We start from the raw sequence: 15,904 nt of genomic DNA, 5'->3' as shown, positions 1-15,904 counted from the left end.
ACAACCAAGAGTCATATCATAACTTGCAGAGGGATCCCAATAACCAAACCAGTCGGGCGGTCAGAGGTGTACAGCCTCTGAGCCCCGAGGGTAAGAACAAACAGGTTTACAGTCCAATCGAGCGGTCAAGTATAGCAAATCCCTGAGCCCTGAGAGTCCAACCTAAACGAGAATCCTGACCAGAGAGTGGAGCACTACAACTGCCAAGACCCTCATGACTCGTCTCAGTCCACTTCACCAATCACATACAACATACGAAAACGTTACGTTATCAAAACATCGATATACAATCCATTTAGAAAACCATTTCTCTGGAAATTATTTGTAAGATATTTTTCATATATAAACCATCACATTAATAAGGAAAGTTCACGATAACAGTTCCATTGAAATCTGAGTCTAAATCGTTAATTCATCAATAATCAATAATCCAAACTAACGATACAACTTTCATTGAAATCAGGGTTTAAATCATGCATATATGATCACCTACCATCTACATATAATGATGCATGCATATCTCCTACTTCTAGCATGCATCTAGACAATAGTATAAAAGAAAACAAGAGGTATCCCCTACCTAGCGATTCAGGACTCCGTCCTCATCCGCTTTGCTTCGAGCATCTCGCCCCCAACTCATTTCGGCTTTCCTTCCGACACCCTAGACAAAGATAAACCTTAGATTCTTCGAGAAGAATCTTAACATAACAGAAATAACTCCGAAAGAACGATAAGAAAAAGAAATACAAATAAGACTTGACTCGCATTAACGTCGGAAGAACCCGAATGACTCTATCACGTCTTAGCTTCATTCCCATTTTAACTCTGATCGGTTTCGGTCATACCATATATATATGGAAAGCTAATTCAATTTCTAACATTTCATTACTTAGTATCTCGGTCAAACTTAAAGTGTACGGTCCTCAAAATAGCAAAATACAAACAGCAGCGAATCTTTATTTCCTAACAGCACGCTGCGCACTATAACAGTCGTAACTCTCTCGTCCGAGATCGGAATAACTTGTACCATACCTTTTCAGAAAGCTAACAACCTAAGCTACGACTTTCGTGTTTTAGAAAAGTCCGTACGAGCAATATATCAATCCCATAATGGCTCGGACAGTAGGCTGTATTCAGTCCCTCAAGTCGTCGTTCGATCGATAAGCTATATCACATATATCACATAATCACTCTAAAGTTGCTTTTATACCAAAATTGCTTAATTCCCAACCATATAGACCCTGGAACTACATGAATCATGAAAATCCCTAAATTCCATAAACCCCAAACTAGTGGTGCTCAAAAGGCCGGGCCGGGCCGGGCCGGCCTTTTATAGAACGGTCCAGGCCGGGTTGCGGGCCGGGCCCAAGCAACCCGGGCTGGAATAGCCCCGGGCCGGGCCGGTCCCGGGTTGGCTAAACCTATGGCCCAGCCCGGGACCGTGACTGGACCCAGGCCAGGCCTATCCGGGCCGGGCCGGGCCAAACCCGGGTTTGACCAGGCTAATCTGTTTTTTTTTTTCCTGTTTTTTAATATGAAACTCAATTAAAACTTAACTAATCCTAAAATTAAATTAAAAAGTAATATTACAAATATAAAACTATTTGTAATAAAACTTACTTAAAAGAAAATAAAACTTATCACGTAGTATTAAAGTAATGACTATTTACCTAAACAAATCGAACTTACCTAAAGTAAATTAAAACAAAAAGGAACTTACTTAAAAAATTTATAGTATTTACTAAAAGTTTCTTCTCTTACTCGAAAAGAAAAGATTTTCTAAAACTTACACAAAGATGGTTTAATGAAACTTACCTATATTCTTTTTATATTCACTAACTTAAAAAGGAAAAGATTTTCTAAACTTACATAAGGATATGAATCCTTAACATAAATATAAATATTTCTTTCTAACTCAACAACTTACCTAAATTTATTTTTAGATAAGATTTTTTAAAGCTTACCAAAAATTTCTTCTCCAACTTAAGTTTGCTATATTTTCTAAATAGGATATAAATGATTAGGAGGAATAGAAATATTTAAAGAAAGAAAGAAAAAGGAAAAAAAAAAAGTTACCGGGCTCAATCCGGGCCGGGCCTAGCCCGTTGGGCCCAAAATAGAGGCCCAGCCCGGGCCCGGGATAGAACCCGGGTTGACCTGGCCCGTTTTCCGTACGGGCCAGGCCGGTCCGGGCCTGTACGGAACGGGCCGGCCCGGCCTTTTGAGCACCTCTACCCCAAACCCTAAAATTTAAGAATAAGCTAATCAAACATGAATACTACCTTGATTTAGATGGTGTTGGGTTGCTTCTTCATAATTTCATCCATTCCACCCAATATCCTACAAATTCGTAGTAACAAGACTCCATTAAAATCAAACAAAGCTAAAAATTCTGTCTAGAGAGAGAAATAGGATTTTACTTACCAAATTCCACAAACCCTAGCTTGAACCAACTCATTGAAGCTTGAATTCAACAAAAAATCAGATTTCCCCTTCAAATTGCACTCGAAATTATCCGTTTGATCGATTTTCTCTCTCTCCCAAAGCCAGCCCTAGAAGTGAAAACGAGTTTAATAGAGAAAGAAGTCGATTCTGATTTCTTCCCTAAAATAGCCGAAATTTAACTCCAGTCCCTCGATTTGTTCAGATTGCAAAACACCCCCAAACTTCCACGTTTTGCAAATTTAGCCCTTATTTTGACCCGACCCAATTGTCAAATAGTCCTTCATCACACCTTATACATTATCTTATTTAAGCCGAAAACTTGGGATGTTACAATCTTCCCCCCTTGAAAGAAATTTCGTCCTCGAAATTTGGATTAACTTGCACTTTCTCCCAGTGAAACTCTCAAATCGATTTGTCTTCCTTTCAATCGCTTCTTAACCAAATCACACCATAACTCTAATCGTGAACTTCTGACTGTATCTAACGACCTTCCAAGAGCGTCTCTTGTTCCAGTGCTTATCAACTTATTCAGATAACATACTCAATTCTCCTTTACCCTCTTAAGACCTCAGATCTTTAAACACCATATCTCTGACCCTCCCCTTACATTCCTCGTGCATCTTAATCTCTGAAGAGTTTTGGATGTTCTCACATTTCCGCTTCCTTCTCCCATGGTGATTCTTTGATGTTGTTGTGCCTCCATAGAACTATCACTAACGGGATTTCCTTGTTCCTTGGTACCTTTAGCAGTTTGTGTTAAATCATAATAATTTGGCTGACCTCATATATCGCATCTTCATTAATATCTAACTCGTACCAACTAAACACATGAGGTGGGATGGTTGATACTTCCTTAGTTCTGAGACATGAAATATATTCTGAGCTTTCAATAACTTTGGTCGCAAAATCCATCATTATACGTTCCCATTTCCGTTCTGGTACCTCAAGTGACTGGAGGAGTCCCGCTTCACTTTTATGTTCAGCTTTCACTCGTTGGCATATATCACCTACCTTCATAAGTGATGTCGGGACGTGTGACCGTGAGGTAAATGAGTCGGCCAATGAGTTGGCAGTAAATGGATGGGTCTTGTAAAGGAATCCCATTAGAAGGACTGAGACGTTGTTTTTGTTCTATAGGAAAGTCAGAGGGACGGGAAGCAGTGAATCCAGAATATTTGACTATATCGAGGGCATATTTTCGTTGACAAAGAAAAATTCCTTTAGAGGATCGAGAAACCTCTATACCGAGGAAATATTGTGAAAAGGGATGAATCTCTTGATAATAAAATAGAGAGAATAAGCGAGACCGAGAGATAGAGAGGGAGATCAAGAGATAGATAGAGAGAGAGAGAGAGAGAGAGAGAGAGAGAGAGATCAAGTACAAAGAGAAGGTAGAGACAGCTGTTAAAATGATTCTCTCTGTATTGAGAATAATTCTAATGTACATAACTTTTATTTATAGGGATTTAGGGTTTCCTTATCAAGAGATACAGTATCTAAATTAAAATTTACAAGAAATAACTTCCTAATTATTACATGGACCTAGTCCATTCGGTTGGCCGAGTGGAAGCCGGGTCAGTGTCTCCTAATAATAACCATGCAATCTCTAAGAAAGTCATCCTTTATCTCGGTGTGATGTTTTGTTTTAACAAATTTCATTGCTTAAAATGCCCGTTCAATAGTCTTTATAGACACTTGTAGAATTAGCCCCAGACAAATTAATCTATTAATCAAATGGTAACCCTTTGAGTATTTTTCAAATTGTTTACTTATCTAGATTTAAGGTTTGAGAGACCAATTTAAGTGAAAGTCCGTTTTGAGTCAAATTCTACTATTATACTATGAACTATCTAGGTTTTGCATAGATTTTTATACAAGTTTTTTTTAATCAAATTTCATTAATAAAAATTTCGAGAGAGAAACAAAAAATCCTAAAACAATTTAGAGATAGAATCCATAAGCTATAACATTACAGATCTAGAATTTAATTTGCATAAGTTCAATCGTTCAAAGACTAAACTAACTAAAAGAGAAAAACAATAAAACCCTAAAACAATTTTACAAAGAAGAAACTAAAACAACTTTAATTTTTGATTATTTGAATGATTGAATCAAAGCTGGAAAACTGAAATACTGAAGAATTTAGAGAGATGATATGAATGAAAGAATTAAATCTCTTCCTCCCACCCTCCCAATCATCTCTCCCTCCAAACTCTTTGTTTCTCTCTGTCTTAGATGGTTTTGCAAAAACTCAGAAAGTATAATTTATTATTTTTAATATATTTTTGTTACTTGAATATCTGTAAAGGACCAAAATATTTGATGATTCCGTATAACATAAATAAAGAAATTTTCGTGACCTACGGGCACGGGTTATACCCTAATATAAACTAAAATAAAGAATAAAAATCGAAAATAGTTAGAACCCATCATTAGTATCAATTTGTTTGGATGAATATTTTGAAACATGATTTGCTTAATATAAAGAAAATAGAAAAAAAATTACACATCTGATGTATCCATACTATTTAATGTAAATTATAATGTATGAAGTAACTTATAATATGTGATGTAATGTAAAATCATGATTTATGGTGTAACAAATCTAAAAAAAACAATTTTGTAGAAGTTGGGAATGTTATCTATGTCAATTAGACGTGCATAGTTCTGGGTATAGAATAATCCACTCACAACTAGTTCATTCAAAAAAAAATGTTGAATGATCGATGCTCCTTCAAATAAGAGAAATGTGATAGAAAAACTTTAATAGTGGGTTGTGTTTGATAGCGATTTAGGAGAAAGAAAAAAATAGAGAAATATTTGCACCGAGAAACATTTTCACCTAAAAACATTTTCTTCATAATTATTTTCCACATTTTCTGATGTTTGACTTGCCAACGAAAAAAAGAACTATTTTCCAAAAAAAAATTTCTACTGTTTGTTTTACCAAGGGAAAATTCCTTTTGTTTCTAGATTTCCAATTTTATAAAACCACTTCAGTTATAAAACAAGATCTTATCCTACATGGAATATATATATATTTGTGATAATTTATATTTTCAAACCAAAAATTTCTCGAAGACCTTACAAGATTAGAAGGAGACGCACGCAAGATAATCATTTCTCATGCTTGATTTTGTATTGTTCAACATAAAAAAAACACAAATAGACTTTATATGTTTTTCTCACACTTCAAAAATTTATTGCAAGTATTTAATTAAGTCATAATATAATATTAGTTTCAGGGAATTATTAAGAATAAAAGCGTTCACCTTCAAACAAGAAATTAAACTCCTTAACATTCGTTTAACCATGTTGCCCTTGTTGTCTCTGAAAATTAGCTAGTTTCATTCTAAGCCATGTCACCCTTGTTGTTTCTGAAAATTCAAAGAACAACTGCGCAAGTTCAGGTTTTTCTGAGAACATATCCAAAGCACCATAAAATTCAGTTTCGTTCAAATCTAGAATAGCCTTTAGAGCATCTTCTACTCCACGAACTAAAGGAGCTTGACATGCTTCAGCAAGCTTGTTTGCAGCTTTCGCGAGCATAGTACATGTATCATCAAATTCTGATCGTCGCCTACGTTTTGGTGTTATGGATCGATTACGACTGTTAGATGTTGGAGAACAAAGACCTTCATCTTCATTCAAATTGATGGACTCCGTATTAGAAGTTTCACCTGTATTGGGAGTGGAATAAATGTGAAATTCATAGAAACAATTAATAGTTTATAAGTCAAATAATTAAGATGATTCTCTAACCACGAGTTTCGTGCAAAATGTCGTCCGCCTCTACTTGCCTATTACCAGTGGCTTGTTCAGTGTCAATTATGACTCCTAATTTTTCCTGATACGGAAAACTCTTTGTGCGCAAGCCTTTTGCAGTAGGATGTGCCTGTCAAACATCAGATATAAAAAACAAAATTACATTTCTTTTAAAATTTCAAGACTAAAAAATTGAAAAATCAAATACAACTTACTGCGACGTAATCAGCCCAGGCGTCGTCATCAGCTTCAATGCGAAAAGTTTCAGAATTGAAGGTAAATCCGCTAGAGTTGATTGCGTCTCTCGCTGCAGAATAATGTACTTTAAATGTCTTCATGCGAGCCTTGATATTTTCGACACTAATAACAACCGCCGCCTTCTTAAATATTTCGTTAATCACTTTTTGATTTCCGTTCTTCTCCCCAACTAAAATGCACTCGTACAACGTATTCACTAAGATTTCATCCATTAAATTGCTCCATGTTACAGTAGGTCTCTTACTTTTTTTTGTTTGAAGTGGTGATGTCAGACTGAGAAGCCATCTTTAATCATAAAAAAATCATAACGTTATTGAATTTCAAATAATTTAATTTAAAAAACTAACAAAATAAAATATCACACTTATAGTCGAAAGATGATAAATAATATAAAATGAGTGAAATTTTCAGACTTCAACTTTAAATAAGATAACAATTATAAATTTGGATTATCTGCCCACATCTCTTCTGCTATGAGGTCTCTATTGGCAGTCCAAACTTGTGACGGAACCATATTGATTTCTGAATCTTGCACTGTGAGATTTACACCGTCTCGTTTACTTCATCGTCGTCTCTATCACTATCATCTCCACTACTTATATCATCAGGGTCTCCATCTCGTAAAAAATTATGTAATGCACAACATGCAATTACGATCTTGCCTTGTGTGTCAATATCATGAAATGGTGCATTTCTCAAATACGCAAATCTTTTCTTTAACAATCCAATAGTCCTTTCGACAACATTACGTAATGAGGAATGTCGATAGTTAAATAGTTCCTTAGGATTTTGAGGTCTTCGACCAGCATGATCTTGAAGATGATAACGTGTGCCACGATATGGTGTGAGAAATCCAAGTACAAGTGGAAATCCAGCATCAGCGAGATAGTATTTTCCTACATGGACGTAGATCTTTTTATTATATCAACTATACATCTGACTGCTTTATATCAATAGTTATAGTAAAATACAATTACATACCAGGTGGAACGGTTAACTTGCGTCCAGAACGAGAGACCGCACATCGTAATAAACGACCATCATGAGCGGACCTTTCCCACCCAGCAAGTACATAATGAAATTTCATATCAAATCCACATGCGACAAGAACATTCTGGGAAATATAAGCTTTCCTATTACAATATCTTGGTTGGTCTTTGATAGGAACTTTTGCTCGAATGTGTGTACCATCAATGGCACCAACAGCATCCTATAAAATAATAGGATGTAAACTAAAGCATGCACATAATTTAAATTTGAATAAACTATGGGCTCGTAAACCTAAACTAACCTTAAAGTACTCGTGCCAGGCTTGTCGTCGGTTTCCATCAGATGGAGAGTTAGCACTTGTTGCTGGTTTAATAATATCTTTATAGAGCATAAGTATTGTTGACAACACTATATGAAAATACTTACTCACTGTTTCCCCCTACCGAATGAACTGGAGAACTGAATTACGATTACGTTGATCATGCCCAACAGTGTTTAAGAATATTGCAACTTGCTCTTCTACTTTGACATTTCGATTATCTACTAAACCATAAATCCGTAAACGTGCACATAACCGTTGAAAAGGACCTCGTTTCATTCGAAGTTGTTCGTGGCAATATCGATCACTTTCAGAGTACATTCTTTGTAAAACCTTATTTCTCTCTTGATCTCGATTTACGTAAGGTCTCCTATCAATAATTTCATTATTTCTACGACGAATACGTAAATACGCATAAATAATGATTATCATCATCATAGATGCAACACGTAATCGTAGTTGTCGTGTCAACATACTTTAGCAGTCAACTAAAATGAGAAGTAAAATCTATAAGATAAATTTCACTATATCGATAAACATACATAAAAATTGAAGCAAACAATATAATATAAATAAATTTGAAACCAATCTGTTAAATTCACGATTATATAATAATCGGAGATAGATGAACATGAAGTAAAAGACACGATAATTTAACGTGGTTCGGTCGAATACTCAAGACCTACATCCACGGAGAACAATTTGTTTATTATAATTCACCACATACAATTGTATGTGGGTTTGATCGGTTACATTGGTCAGACATAACTCGATGATTTTGAATCCTAGAACCCTCTCCTATTTATAGATGACTTAGGGTTTAGGGTTTCCTAGTTTCTAATTACTAAACTAGGAAATAATACAAAATCTATCTAATATTACCATTAGATAGTTACAAGAGATATTCTGAATATAAGAAACTAAATCTTCACATATCTTCAATATATCTTCAAATATCTTCAATATTCTGAATTCTTCTTGATCGTCGGATCTCGTCTTCTCGATCTGTCACGTACATACACGTGTTACACACGTATATTATTTCTGCAACTTATCTTTGACCGTCGGATCTCCTATTTTCGATCCGTCTTATGTAATGTATCCTATTACAATCACATTATGAATATGAACAAAAAATTGTTAAACATACAATCAACAGTAGGACGGATAAGAAAAAACCTACTAGAAAAAAAACAGCTTGAATACATCCTTCTAAGACTCGATACCTACATGGGATCGCTTGAATAACACACAAAATCTTTGGGTTCACGAAGATAATCAAATGGCTTACATACCAACTATTTCTTAGCCCACATATCTCTAAAACATTATGCACACTGATCACCAAAATCTTATACTAGTTGGTAATGTAACTTTAAATTTCAATTTCATCTCAAAAATTAAGTTCACATGGGATTCTAATCATCTTGAGATGAAAACTAAAGATTTATGGATGATAATCCTTCATGACATATTAAAGCAAGAAAAATAATTGTGAGGAGTTGCTTGGATAGTGGATAATTCTCACCAAATAAATAACAGTCAAATAACATTCAAAGTTTCACCATATAAATAAACTCACTTTCAATTGACAGAAGGTTAAGCAAGAAAAAAAAAGTAGATTATGTCTAGCTTCAAAAGATGTGTTCTTCTTGTTATTAATTCTTCATCTAGTTGACTATTCATCAACAGATTCTTGTTCATGCACTTTTTTTCCCAATTTCATGTATACTCATAATTCCTGATCATGCTAGTTAGAGAAAATTCATTTTCGATACTGGTCTATTATAATTTCTTTTTTCTAAGAATATATTACTGTTGATTATTTAAGTCATCAACATTTTATAGCTCTTAGGGTTTCATGAAGAATCTTGCCACTTACGGAATAGGGCATATATTTGTCCAGGGATTTGTGAATTTTTTTTTTCATGATTTGAAGCTTTTACAAACAACATGGAGATTAAATTAGAGTATAATATAACCAAGTGCAAGGAGAGTAAGAACTAGACTAGGATTTCATGGATTCAATCTAAATAATAAATATTTGAATCTAAAAATCAGAGAAATACCAACTTTTACTCATTGATTTTTTTTTTTTGTATATCCCTATAAGTTGGATTCAAGAGAGAGATAGAAGGAGATTAGATACCTGGTGTGAATCTTCAATCTCCCTGATTATCTTCTCCTTGGGTTGAATCTCTATGACTCTGCTTCAGTTTCTTCTTCGTTGAGTTGCAAGCTTTAAGCTCAAGTTACTTCATCTTTAAATGCCAAAGAACAAGCAGTAAATAAGGGATCGTTAGTTGGGCGGTTTAGACGAGTTAGCATTCCCGAGATTTATCTGGAGAAAAATATTCCCTTGTGGGAGGTGGGTAAAAAATTCCCCTAATTTTGAGGAAATTTTGGAAAAATTGATCACGTGAGGGAAACTAAAACTTTCCGTAATATTTGCACCAAACAGTCGGAAAATAGCATTTTTAGAGAAACTATTTCTTTTTTCCTAGGAAAATCCCCTATCAAACACAGCAGTGGTGTTGGAGAAAAAATGGAAAATAGGGTGGAAGACTCGAACAACGTCTAATAGGACAATAAACAAACACTAAGGTGTTGTTTGGCAATACTAAAATAAGTTACTTTTTTACATATTTAAATAGAAAAGTCAAAAAGTTAGTTTGGTACGCAAAAATTATCGACTTCATTTAAGTTAAAATTTTTTCATTTAAGTTAAAATTTGACTTTCTTTTGAAGTTAAAAATTTTAGCTTTTGACTTCAAAGTAAAGTAACTTTACTTTTAGTCATGCATGAATTTTTCTTGACGAATTTTTTTTGTCTATCTCCGCTCCACTACTACAACTAAACTTCTACCATACCATTCTACCCTCACCACCACCACAACAAGCATTGCACCTTCCCCACCACCCTACCTCAACTACCACCACCACATCTTAACCACCACCACCACCATACACCACCACACCTCGGCAACAACCACCTCGTAGCTCCACCACCACTACCATCATCGTACCTTCACCACCACCATCGTAACACCACCACCACCACCGTGACGCCACCACCACCGCCACCACCACCATACCTTCACCACCACCACGATATCTTCACCACCACCATACACCACCACACCTCGGCAACAACCACCTCGTAGCTCCACCACCACTACCATCATCGTACCTTCACCACCACCATCGTAACGCCACCACCACCACCGTGACGCCACCACCACCGCCACCACCACCATACCTTCACCACCACCACGATACCTTCACCACCACCATGGTACCTCCATCATTACCACCATACCTCCATCATTACCGCCTACATATATTATCCACCACCTTTACCACCATCACCATACCACCACCACCATAACTTCGTCACTATCACTCACATACCTTATCCACCACCACCACCGTATTTCCACCATCACCACCATCGTACTTCCACCACCGCCATACTTCCACCACCATCGCCACCATCATACCTCCACCACCACCGCTGCCACCATCATATCTCTCTACCACCACTACCATCAAACCTCAACCACCACCAGACCCCAGAACCATACTTTCATGGCACCACCACTACTACCAATATCACCACTACTTCGTATACAAGAGTAATCGTGGAAATCATAAATAAATTCAAATTAAAATCAAGTATCTCTATGAGAAAGAAAATAAAATTATCAAAAACAAATTGAGTTACCAAACTAACTTTTTGACTTTTTTTACTTATAAGTAACATTTTTGCCAAATATACTTTTAAATTTTTTTTACTTTTTTAAAGCAAAAGAACTTCTACTACAAGCAAAAGTACTTCTACTTTTGGTTGCCAAACGGCACCTAAACCACTCCGCTATAGCTTCTATGACATCCAAAGGTAAACCTTCCCCCATACGTACATATTTACTGCTAGCCCATCAGGGCCCTTTGAAACTTGGAGTCCAAAACGACAGTTTTAGTCGCTTTAGGCTAGAATCAGTTTTGATTCTAGATAGAGAAAGTAAAGGTGAAAAGAGAAAAGTGAAATTGAAGGGGATGGGGGTATTTTTGGAATGATTTTTTTACAAAATGATCCGATAATTAGTCAAATTATTTTAAATGACTGAAAAAATTTTGAGAAATCGAGTACGATCTGTGTTAGTCCTTACAAGACATTAATATATCATGAAGATGTGATAAGCACGATAACCGCCTAGGTTAAACCAAGAAATGAAAGTGGCCTAAACCCCCAACAACATGAAAGACGCCTAAAGCCCAACAACATGAAAGAGGTCTAAAGCCCGATAAATTTATTACATTATTTAGACGTTTAATAAACCAAAATCAATAACCATGGATTCCAATTGATCTTATGGTAACGAACCTGAGACTTCTAGAGTTTTGGAGTTTATGTCTATACTATAGACCACTTGAGAAACCAAGTGTTGACAAATGACTGACAATTTTATATAGTTATGACACATTTTCTGTCTAACAAACCCCTGCGACTTCACGGGCCTGAGTTTGAGGGTGAAATGCGTTCAGTGGTGTCTAGTAATATCACGCGAATCTCCTATTTATTCATCGAGCAGCCCACTCCCTAAAGTCTTGAACTGGTCTAGTGAGTCACAGGGAAGTTCTAATTTCAAAGCCCAACCCATTTGGTGAAGAATTTTAAAGCATAGCAGTAATTGGGCTTTGCAGTTCTTGTGGTGTCTACAGAACCTCTCTATGGTCATTTGATCCAGTTTGATGGTCAAACTTCTCGATGCTCAACCCCATGTAGCTTACTGAGAGATTTGCTAAAACTTGTGGGAGTTGTTCTTTTTTTTTTTTTTGTTGAAATTGTGGGAGTTGTTCTTACCAATTCTGAGGGTGATTATAGAATTTCCTCGCGATTGGCAGCCTAGATTCCTTCTCTCTATCTCTAGTTCTCTACGGGTACATTAAGCACCATCACGGCAGCCTCGCCTGGTCCATAATGCTGAATCCATAAAAGAAAAAAATTAACTTGCTGCTTGAAGATTCCACTTTTGTAGGATAATTGAAATAATTTAGGAGAAAATCATATACCACAATAGCAAATTTGGATTTTGTCGTGCTTTTAAGAATTAGCTAATAGTAATAAATATACGGCGGTTCTAGGGCCAAGCGAGCGAAGTCTTGTTTCGGGTCATTGCCGAAGGGCCTCGAGGGAGGAAGATTTCAAAGAAAAAAGTAAGGCCCCCGATGTGGCTTATCTATAGACAAAATTACTGAAGACAACAAATATCTACTTTTGCTCAATTGGTTGAAGGTTAGACCAATCAACACAAGTTCAATCACAAGGCAAAAACAAAATTCCTTGAATTGTACTTCTTATATCTTATTGTTATGTGTCTTTTGTTCTTCAGTCTTTCCAGAGAATCATGGACAGGAGTTTGACTAAGGACCAATAAGGGTTCCGAACCCAAACTGATTCTGAGTAACTCAATCGGATCGTCCGAGTCTGACAGAATAGTTATGAACACATGTTTTATATATTTAAATCCCATATTAGGTGTGAGGAAAATGTAAAGAACTCTAACATAAAAAAAGTTTCATGCATGTGGGTCACATTCTTAAAACTTAGCTTCGTGCTTCCGACACTTCAGGGTTGCCTCTATATATTTGTCTGCGTGTATGTGAGTGTTGTGTTGTTACTTTTTTTTTTGTTTCCAATCATATAAGTCCATCAATTAAAGTAATGGAGGGTTTTTAACCAAAAAGAATTGAAAGTGGGCATCCCTTTAGAAGCTAGTAGGATGCTTTTGAAGTTCTTCCACTTAACTCTACTCTCAAAAGCAATTCCATCACAACACTATTCTTTGAATTTGGGACCTCAAAACATTAAAACCTAATTATAAATAATTGAAGAACCTTATAGTAAGTCCATTTGTATTATTGTTTGTACATTTAATCCATATGGGTATATCTGACAAGAGTGGCCCAAATGTTTTATATTTATTATCCAAAATATCCAAAGAAATAAGGGAGGGCATTCAAGTATTAACCAATTATGTCAACAAAAAGAAAGAGTACTAACCAATTACTACTCTCTTAATTAGAAACATTTTTTAGAGCATGCAAGAGTACAAGTGCACTTTGACTTGTCTATTAGATCTTAAACAATTAATTATTTACCCCAATTACCCTAAAAAAAAAGAAAATTGAATGTAACCCTACCAAGTGTATAAATTAGATGAGTAAATTTTAGAAGAAAATTGAGAATCTCAAATCTCCCTTACTATAGGTAGTAAAGCTCTCAAGTTTTCATTAATTGGAACACTACTATAAAATTAGTCATATCAAAAGCTTCCTATTTCAAGCAAATCCATGAGAGAAGTTTTCTAATTTCAAATGAGCATCAAACCTCTAATTCAACTTTTAGATTGATCAAATTAAGAAGATGAATCTTTCAAGTTTCCCAATTCCAATATTCCCTTTTTTTTGGTGTGTAGTTATTTAATTAGTACATATTAGTATTCGACATTCCATTTGAACTATCTTTTTCGCCCTTCTAAGTCTTTAAGCCATTCACATTTTAAGCTCCCAATTAACATTGATATTCTCATTCCTCTTGAAAATTAAAAGAGAATTATGAATGTGACTCAAAGTAGCCCCTCAAACTCGACACGTCAATTGTGCATAACTCTTCAACCTATAAAGACACGTAGAAAATATGTCCATTTCAACACTTTTTCTTCACTAGTACAAATTCATCAGACGTGAAATAATGAGTTATCTCACTTCCATCCTATTACAAAAATAGCCATAAAAAGATTGTCGTTTAGGGATAATAACTACACGGGGAATAATAAGATTCAGTGACAAATATCTCTCAAATGAGAAGTTAATTGTCGAAAAAAGTAGAATTTCCCAGTAGTAAATTCTACTTAGCAGAACATCTATCGGTGAATTTGAAGTTGTCTTGCTACTAAAAAAAAAAAAAAAAAAGCACCCTGTCATTTTAGGTAGAACTTCTTGCTTGTCATTTTCATCTCTTTGTTTCTAATCATACTAGATTTTCCATCTATTAAACCTTTACGGAGTTTTATACCAAAAAGAATTTTGAAGTGGGCATTTCCTTTTGGACCCTTGTTGATGCTTTTGAAGCCTTTTTTTTCCCTCTACAACACCACTTTCATGAGCAAGCCCCCTCAACTAACACAATTTTTGAAACAAAGATAAAAAATTTAGACTTATTTACATACATTAAATAATTGATAATTATAGAGTGATCCTATTAGGATTAACCCCTTCATCATAAAACCCTAAATTAATATGCTAATTCTAATTTTCTAAAGTTTAAATAGTTGAGAATTTAAAACTTAAGCAAATATCAGTCAAACTTAACCAAATTTTTATTGTTAGGAGCTATATTGAAGAATTTAAAAACAATTATAAAAATTTATAAAAACGGAAAAAAAAAAAAAAAAAAAAAAATCTCATAGTTGTGCCTCTTACTCTTGTTTTCTTCTTCTTCTTCTGCCCTACAAACTCCATAAATGTTACCTCATTTTTCTTCAGAATTAACTCCTCCTGAAACCACTACTACCTCTCTCACCCCAAAAGCTAGCTCAAGAGGTATGACTTCTCCCACACTTATTAACGCACCCCCTGCCCCTTCCACAATCAATGTGGGATTAACCTAACACTCTAGTAATATAATCATCAAGTGGTGAAATGATGATGATTTTTTAACTTAGGATGATGCCTTCCAATCTAACAAAAAACCACCATTTAAGTCCAATAATGACTATAGGTCAAGATGTCTCTCGAGGGGTTAATAAATAGTATTTTCTGTTTATCTTTCAACGAATTTATAGGTAAAGTTTTAGATTTTTCACCCTTCCCTTCACAATTTTTCATCTAGAAATAGACAACAACTTTCTTCACAAGAGTAGAAAATTTGGTAAAATGTTTTCGAACAATAAGATTTGTCGAGGAAAAGTAATGAACTATATTTTTATGTTAGGGAATTTTCTCTAACTGCTAAAGAAATTTGAAAAACTGTTCAACAAAAAAAAAAAGAAATTTGAAAAAGAAACAACGTAACCAAATCATTTTTCTTGAAATTTAGAAAAGAAACAACGTAACACAATTTTC

At 35.1% G+C, this 15,904-nt stretch overlaps 1 protein-coding gene and 1 long non-coding RNA gene across 2 annotated transcripts; both read right to left on the bottom strand.

Annotated features, from left to right (window-relative positions):
* Positions 1-5,751: 5,751 nt before the first annotated feature.
* Positions 5,752-6,680, bottom strand: LOC147567505 (uncharacterized). The gene is made up of 3 exons (XM_086657431.1): positions 6,426-6,680; positions 6,208-6,340; positions 5,752-6,125 (listed from the first exon to the last, which is right to left on the bottom strand). The coding sequence occupies exons 1-3, from the start codon at positions 6,678-6,680 to the stop codon at positions 5,752-5,754; spliced, it is 762 nt and encodes a 253-aa protein (XP_086513557.1).
* Positions 6,681-6,781: 101 nt separating this feature from the next.
* Positions 6,782-7,700, bottom strand: LOC147567504 (uncharacterized). The gene is made up of 2 exons (XR_015239595.1): positions 7,450-7,700; positions 6,782-7,364 (listed from the first exon to the last, which is right to left on the bottom strand). It is a non-coding gene; the product is annotated as an uncharacterized LOC147567504 (long non-coding RNA).
* Between the last annotated feature and the right edge of the window lie 8,204 nt (positions 7,701-15,904).

This window comes from Eschscholzia californica, unplaced genomic scaffold (genome assembly GCF_041429995.1).
Source record: "Eschscholzia californica isolate CP2 unplaced genomic scaffold, dmEscCali1.0.p SCAF_1, whole genome shotgun sequence".
In the NCBI taxonomy this organism is placed as follows: domain Eukaryota; kingdom Viridiplantae; phylum Streptophyta; class Magnoliopsida; order Ranunculales; family Papaveraceae; genus Eschscholzia; species Eschscholzia californica.
The sequence above is the reverse complement of the archived record's forward strand: the minus strand, read 5'-3'. Positions and strand labels throughout refer to the sequence as shown.

What these genes read in the sequence shown, in the direction of transcription:
- LOC147567505 (XM_086657431.1), bottom strand. Translation starts at nt 6,680, where the DNA reads ATGGATGAAATCTTAGTGAATACGTTGTACGAGTGCATTTTAGTTGGG. An exon ending in CCTGGGCTGATTACGTCGCA is followed by an intron (nt 6,341 to 6,425) that starts GTAAGTTGTATT and finishes GATGTTTGACAG; the next exon opens with GCACATCCTACTGCAAAAGG. An exon ending in CATTTTGCACGAAACTCGTG is followed by an intron (nt 6,126 to 6,207) that starts GTTAGAGAATCA and finishes CTCCCAATACAG; the next exon opens with GTGAAACTTCTAATACGGAG.